This window comes from Emiliania huxleyi (genome assembly GCF_000372725.1).
Source record: "Emiliania huxleyi CCMP1516 unplaced genomic scaffold EMIHUscaffold_1, whole genome shotgun sequence".
Classification (NCBI taxonomy): Eukaryota; Haptophyta; order Isochrysidales; family Noelaerhabdaceae; genus Emiliania; species Emiliania huxleyi.
Window position 1 is genome coordinate 161,152 of NW_005202428.1, and position 7,401 is coordinate 168,552.

The window sequence follows — 7,401 nt, forward strand, 5'->3', positions numbered from 1 at the left end:
TGGAAAAGCATAAGAGAACATAGTTTAAGGATTGATGTGTGTCTGCAGAATAGAAAGGTTCTTAGAGGGTAGATTTAGGTGGATAAAGAGAACATGGTTCATGGCAAAAAAAAAAATTATTGAATTGAATTTAAATAGGCAGCGAGAACCCCAGCTAAGAGGGGGTGACGTAACCATATGACGCGCAGTGACTTCGTCCACTAGGAAGGATCGCAGCTGCCTCTGCGCGTCCTGGGGATGTACCTTTGTCGCGCGCCGGAGACGACTCGACGCCGCTGAGATCGGAGATCAAGCTCTGACAGGTCGCACGTCGCTCCTTTGACGCCGACGTGACTCACCCGTGCAGATCACATCAGGACACGGTCTCGACGCGCTCGGTACGACGCCTGCGACCCGTCTCGGGTCAGGTGGCACGACGCTCATCGCGCCTACCAGCGCAGCCGTGCAGGTTGCCACGACGAGGTCGAGCACGCATCTATACGCTCGCCGAGCCTTCCTTTCCATCCCATTTGGCAGCCTGGGAACGGTGGCGGTCAGAGGCAAAGCATACGAGGGGTGGTGGAACCACATGTCACGGCTACTGCCGGCTCGACCCCACGATAGCCTCCGGAGGCTGACTTTGAGGCACAATCATCGGACGACGTCGGCGAGTTGAGTCGCGCTCGCGGTAGCCAGATGACCTCTCATACTAGTATCATCGGCCATGGCCGCAGGAAGCGCGGGGGAGGGCGCTGGGAGCAACACGGAGCTCCGTTGGACGTTTTCAAGATTGCTAGCGTGTCAGAGTGAAATGGAACTAGCCAAAGGCCCTCGCAATGAAAAACGCCCGCCAGTCACCATCTGTAATGCCGCTGGGGCCGCGAGGCTACATCTCCTCTCTACAAAGGCACATCTTCATCTTCATCAATCTAGTCCCAGTGCCACGCGCAGCTTGTCGAGGTACCGGTCCCGCGTCGAGCTGTTCGCCGCGTGCGTGCAGCCGTGGCTGCCTTCGACCTGCTGGTGGTCCGCCGCCACGCCCGCTGCGACGAGCGCGCGCCAGTACCTCACATGGGTTCGGGTACCGTGTGCGTAGGGGATGGGTTCGGGTAACGTGGGGGTAGGGGATAGACGCCAGTACCTCACTCCGTCGTCGCGCAGCACGTCGGAGCTGCAGCTGATCACCAGGGTCGGCGGGTGGCCCGTCGCCGCCGCCGCGAGCGCGTCGCCGCTCAGCGGTGTGCATCGCCACGTGCTGCACGCCTGCGTTGTGATCTCGGCTGATCTCGGCTGGTCTCGGCTGGTCTCGGTCTAGATTCGCCGAGATAAGCCGACGCTAAGCGCGTGCGGCATCTAGCGCTGCCCGGCCTCGGCGGTCGGGCAGTAGGCGCGCCTGAGGGGGGGCCGTGTGTCTGGCTCGCTGGGTGCGCTTCTTAGCCCCCCGGCCCCGGATGTGCGGTGACTGACCGCACTCCAAGTGCTCCAAAGGAGGGGGGCCGAAGTGAGCCATGCAAGAAACGGGATGAAGACGGAGTGGCTCATTGGGGGGAGTGCGGGCGGCTTCGCTAGTCGGGGGGCAGCGCGGAGCAGGCCGCGCGCCAGAAGAACTCCATCGCGCACTTCCTCAAGCCCGGCCCCTGGCTAAAGAGGCTGTAGCTCGGGCTCGCCACCGCGTTCTCCACCATCGGGTAAAAGACGCCCGCAAAGCGCACCGGCAGGCGGCGCCGCGCCGCGTGCAGCGCCTACGAAAAGGAATGCGCCGTCTCCAAGACGGACTCCCACTCCCGCCGCCTCGGCCGCGTGTGCAGCGCCGCGACAGCGGCGAGGTTCCCGCCCGCGCTCTCGCCCATCACAGCCACGCGCTCTGGGTCGCCTCCCAGCGCCGCCGCGTGAGAGAGGACCCAGTCGAGCGAGTTGATCACGTCTTCCGCAGCCGCCGGGCAGGGGTACCTCGGAGCGAGGGCGTATTCGACCTAAGGTCAGGGCAGGTGGACTTTCTCGGAAACTTCTCCGCACACGCAGGGCGGTGGGGCAAGCACCTCTGTCATGTGGAAGCCAGGGTGTGTACGGTATCGTGTGTTCGTCGGGTGCGAGGCCTGCGAGTAGAGGGCTAACGGCGCCGCGTGTGTGTGCCTCGTGTCGGATCCCGAGCCAATCATGCGCAGCGTGTGTGTGCGTGTGGCCCGTCCTCCACATGCTACGATAGGAGGTGTGTAAGACTGACGGACTGACTGACGGGTCGGCAGTCCCCACACATCTAGGCTCTCCACGGCGGCAATCAGAAGCTGCGGGCCGAGCCGCCTGAGGATGCCGATCTGCGGGTCGCCCAGCCGCCCGCTCGGCAGCACCATCCCGCCACCGTGCACCCAGAGCACGAGTGCGGGGCGCCGCCCGCCACCGAGCGTGACTGCGTGCCGCGCCCTCCAGCGGTGCAGCGCGATGGTGATGTTGCGCTGCCCGTGCGTCGACGGCACGCTCACCAGCTCGTGATCCCACCAGGGCTCCACCATCTTGCGCCACTTTCGCGTCTTTTTCTCGCGCGTCGAAGCGGCAAATGTGTCGGTGGCGCCCACAGGCCACTCGGCGTTTGGCCGCTCGAGCAGCGCGTACGACGAATCGCAGTCGGCTGGGTTGAAGGTGGCTGTGCTGACGCCTAACCCCGCGAGCATTATGCGGCCGGATCAGCGGTGGCGGTGCAAGGCGCGGTTTTCTTTGTTTGAGAGCGCCTTCGTTGTTAATAATACAGTTTTCTTTGTTTTAATTAAGCACGAAGCTGCTGTACGGCATCGCTCATATATGGGCTTAGCTAGGCTGTCGAGCTAAGGCTGAGAGGTATTGTGCACATGTTTCTCTCTCTATGTCTCTCTCCGCTACAATATCCTCGCACTGACACTTCACCTCCCATAGACGCCCATTAGATGGCGCGCGGCGCGGGCGGATGACTAGGGGAGAGAATGCGGAGAGACTAGCTCGCAGGTACGTAGATGTGCTCAGCCAAGGGTAACACTTGCCGCCGTTGCCGGCGAAGCCGGACGCAAAGGGCGATGGCGAGACGCCAATGCTCAAGGGAGAGGCTATGGAAACAGAGACGGCGGAGCGATTGTGCCTTGTCTGTGGCGAGGGGTAGGAGCTATGTACTCCAGTGTGCGAAAAGAACACGTGCTATAGCAGAGGGATGAGATCTCCTCCCTGAGGCAGCGGTGAACCACACCGCTCGACACTAGACACCACTCTCGACACACCCCTCCCTCGACGACACGTCTTGCGTGAGATTTTTAGCAATGATTTCAATGATTTTTTTGTTAGTTCGTCTTGTCTCCCTGGAAGCTGGATGGACACCGGCTTGACACGTTGATTGACACACGGGTGGGGGCGTGGGGGGTGGGGGGCGCGGTTGGTGTAGCCGCTGTGATGTTGTCCGAGCTCTCTGTCTTGCCAGCAACATCATAACCTAAAGAAAATCATCCAACCATTGCAGGCAGGAGGGCGTCCATGACAACGCCCCTTACTGTATCATCCTGGAAGGAGCCGCTGAAAATCGGCAGGACCTCTCACATCGCACATCCATCGTGAGCTGCCAGCCCAGGCCCTGCCACGCCACGCCGTCTGCCACTGACCGCCACTGCGCGCCCTCCACCCCCAACGCGCGCCTCGCCTCCCACTGTCCCTGCCACGCCGCGTCGTCTGCCATTGTCTGCCACCATGCGCCCTCCGTCACCATCGATCGCGCCTGCCTCACCGTGTCTCTCACTGTCTCCGCAGGATCTAACCATGCCGGTCTTCTCGAAGCTGATGCTGATCGCCGTCGGCGCTGGGGTCGCAAACGCTCTGCCCATCATCGTACCTGACGGGCAGGAGAACCGCGTGGTCGATCTCGACTCCTCGGCGGGCGTTGCTCTGCCTGCCTGCCCGAGCACGTGTAGCACCTGTCCCGACGCGCAGTTCGGAGAAGGGAAGTGCTGCTACAACATCCACAACGACATCTGCAGCGGTGACAACGAAGAGCAGTGCATCGGCCCTAACCTTGCCGTGTGCAGCATGGAGCACGGACCCGAACCTACGCCCTCACCCTCGCCCTCGCCCTCGCCTTCCCCATCGGTGAAGCTCTGCGAGGGCAAGACTGAGCCATTCAACCAGCTCACCTCTGCGTGGAAGCAGTTGGAGCAAGGCGAGGTGAACAACAACTGCAAGGCGCCAATTCCCGACCCATCGACATACCAACAGTGCTCCGGCGATCCCACCTCAATCGTGCTAGCAAAGTGGGATACACCAGCGTGCGAGGCGGTGAGGAGCTGCGATTTCCCGCTCAAGGAACTCGTTTCGATCGAGGCGGACATTGCGATCGAGAACTGCGATGAAACGTGGGTTGCCCCGCTGTGGATCACCCCGACCCCGCCAAATTGGTGCGACAACAGGGTGTCCCCCCCAAGTTGCAATCAAGGCGCGTCTGGCGAGATCGATTTCGTCGAAACGTGCATGAACACCGGCAAAAGCACTGTGGCGACTAGCCTCGGAGGAAACACCTGTGGCCACAACAAGCACGGCGACTCGATTTGCTTTGAACAGCAGTACCCGGCGACGGGCATGCAGCTCCACTACACGCTCACTGTCGATCAAACTCCCGGCAGCAGCGGCAAGGCCACGATGGGAGTGTGCGATCAGACATCGAAGGGCACGTGTGAGAAGTACGTGTCCTCCACAACGTACAGCGATTGGTACAAGACAGTCGGATGTGTGCAGGGTGAGTGCAAATTCCAGCTCCGGAGCGACATCTGGGCAGCTTACGATGGGCAATACGGCAAAGGGGGTTGTCCGTCAAAGTCGTCGACGCAGTCATGCACCGTCTCAGCAAGGAACATCAAGGTCACGCTCAACAAGGAGCCACCTGCCGACTGCTCCAAGGCCATGTTTTTTACAGCCTAGAGTCGAGGTGCAGACATTGCTTTGATTGAGGAGGACACAAGCTCTCTCGCCCTGTTCATTGGTGTGCATACTTCTTTTCCTCGCTGTTGATTAGGTGTGATTCAATAGTGTACCAAGATACATTGTACAGTTCATAAGCGTGATTGTTTGCGCTGCGGCGCGTGGTTGGCACTCTCCGCGGGCGCGCCCCGGAAGGCCGACGAGAGTGGAGACATGGCACATGCGGGCGGCTCCTTGTGTATGTAGCTACTGCGTTGAGTGAGTTTGCACACTTGTGTATCGTGTAAAGCCGTATGTGATAAAACAGTGGAAAGTAAAGTACATGCCGTGCCTCTCTCCAGCCTCTCTCAAAGTGCGATCGACTCACACAAGGCAATCTCCCCGACCGTCGGCATCGCTCAACCCCTGACGCTTTCCTTACACCCGTACCCGCGAGACCAGGACCGGGCCTCACAAACACCTCGACACCAGCCGGGGCTCAGGGTTTCTCGCGCTAGGCATGATGTCAGTGTGAGCAGACATACAGCGGTGGATTACATAGTAAGATATGTGGCACTGTGCAATGCGTCGCTATGTCGCCCCATCGGCATGCGCACGGGGCATGCGGGTCCGCCCCATCTCGAAAATCACGACGCGCCCGTGACGCCGGCGAAGCGACGCCACGAATCCCGCGCCCTCGGCGGCGGCGAGGAACTTCTCGGCACCGTCTCCCGTGCGCCGCTCCAGTCCCACGAGCACACGAGTCGTGGGCGAGCACAGGAGCTCGAGCACGCGGAGGAGCAGGAAGATCGACGTGACACCGTCGGTGGAGCCGAAGAGTGACTCGAAGATGCAGTCGCACGCGATGATCCAGTCGGGTTGGCTGCCGCCGAGCCGCTGCTGCAGCAACTCGCGAGCGGCGGCCGATCCCCAGTCGAGGACCGCCGCTACGGGCACCGGCCCTCTTTCTATCTCTCTTCGCAGTCTCTCGCCGATTCTCGCTGGACGCTGCAACCTTCATGCCACCTCGCGGTCGTCCCACTCTCGTCGTTCTCCCTCCTGTCGCTTCCTCCTCTGTCGCGTCGCTCTCGTCTGCCTCGTCCTGCGACGCCGCCGCCGCCTGCCGATCCCTTGCTCTCGCGGCTTCTCCCGCATTTCGGCGCAACTCTGCCCTCCTCGCGGCATATTTCGGCCCCTCGAGTTTATCGAGCTCTCCTCGCGCAAGGACGACTCTTCTGACGCCCTTCTACAAAAGAATGAAGGTGGTAGCAATCTCTTGCCGCGTAAGTTTCGCGCGCGTCACGATGAAGACTTTTGGCGCTTTGTGAGATATCGTGGGAATTTGTGATCAGTTGGTTGAGCCAGTCATTCCCGCATAGAGCTCATGAGCAGAGGCCTCAGGGACGATGTCGAAATGGGGTCGTCATAAGGCCATCTCAGTGGCTACACGGCCTGCCACAGCGTGTGTGCCACGACTCTGGACGACTCTGAACCGGCGCTTGATGCGGGCATAACTTGCGATCCCGACCTTGCGCGACGTGCCTATTAGTGCATTCTACCATCTACTTGCACATGGCAAGCATGGGCGACGCCTCAGGCCCCATGCCGGCCATCCAAGATATGCGTGCGCCAAGGGTTTGCTACCACCTTAAAGTAAACACAGTTCTTCGAGGGTTAGTCTGCGCAAAAAATATTTGCCTGTGCCTGACTGCAGTCGCACGGCTGGGCGCACATCACAGCTCATGCATGCGGCTTCCCAAACCGAAGTCCGGCTATTCAGTGTCACCGCCGCCGCTGGTGCTTCATCTGACTCGGAGGAGGCTCTGCAGTGCTCAGGCTGCTAGTTCATCGCAATCGGGTAGCGGCGTTCTCGGCGCACGGGATGGCAAGGCGATCGACAACAAGGCGGAGGTCCTACGGCAAGTGGACGTGGCGCTCGGCGTGAGTCGACCGCCTGATCTTGAGATACTGCTCGCAGACCATCTGACGTGCACCGACAGCCCAAAGAGTATCGCTCTGCACACTGCGCTGTTTCGCTTTGGACACGCAGCGGTGAGGTACACCACGAGCGACGGCCAGCAGCGGGTCATGAACATCCTGGGATCGCTCGACAAGCCAGGCTCGCGCATGGTCAACTTTGTGCCTCCCGAAGAGTACCTCTACGGCACGGCGGGTGAACGCCTCGCCACATCCCCGCTGGCCGGCACACACACATCCCCACCCAAGGTTCACGCCCGACCCTTGGGCAGCTGCCGCTGGGCTTGCAGTGGCGTCTACGGGTGAAATGCGCACTGTAGGATGGGACACCTACGCGCAGCAGGGAGGCGCGTACAACCGCGACTTCATCGGCGTGCGCGTCGAACGCTGCCTGCCGGGCGCGACAGACGCGCTGCACGCGTACTTTGCCGCGCTCCACGCCCGCAGCCTCGTCGGCTTTCCGGCTGCAGCACGACAGGTACGCACACACACACACACCCTCTCTGGCCCTTGCCCCGCCACCTCATCTTCTTGTCATGTGTG

The 7,401-nt window shown here is 61.1% G+C and overlaps 3 protein-coding genes across 3 annotated transcripts; 1 reads left to right on the forward strand and 2 right to left on the reverse strand.

The window, feature by feature from the left end:
- Positions 1-802: 802 nt before the first annotated feature.
- On the reverse strand, positions 803-2,648 carry AADAC (Arylacetamide deacetylase; the record flags this gene model as incomplete). Its single annotated transcript, XM_005793853.1, has 7 exons — positions 803-1,045; positions 1,121-1,242; positions 1,348-1,365; positions 1,572-1,721; positions 1,797-1,952; positions 2,019-2,075; positions 2,250-2,648. The coding sequence occupies 7 exons, from the start codon at positions 2,646-2,648 to the stop codon at positions 904-906; spliced, it is 1,044 nt and encodes a 347-aa protein (XP_005793910.1). The 3' UTR covers positions 803-903.
- An 876-nt stretch (positions 2,649-3,524) lies between these two features.
- Positions 3,525-5,037, forward strand: EMIHUDRAFT_431682 (hypothetical protein). Its single transcript, XM_005793854.1, has 2 exons — positions 3,525-3,548; positions 3,742-5,037. The coding sequence occupies exon 2, from the start codon at positions 3,751-3,753 to the stop codon at positions 4,900-4,902; it is 1,152 nt and encodes a 383-aa protein (XP_005793911.1). The 5' UTR covers positions 3,525-3,548; positions 3,742-3,750; the 3' UTR covers positions 4,903-5,037.
- Positions 5,038-5,472: 435 nt separating this feature from the next.
- Positions 5,473-5,902, reverse strand: EMIHUDRAFT_193767 (hypothetical protein; the record flags this gene model as incomplete). The annotated part of the gene is made up of 2 exons (XM_005793855.1): positions 5,473-5,790; positions 5,897-5,902. The coding sequence occupies 2 exons, from the start codon at positions 5,900-5,902 to the stop codon at positions 5,473-5,475; spliced, it is 324 nt and encodes a 107-aa protein (XP_005793912.1).
- Positions 5,903-7,401: the final 1,499 nt, after the last annotated feature.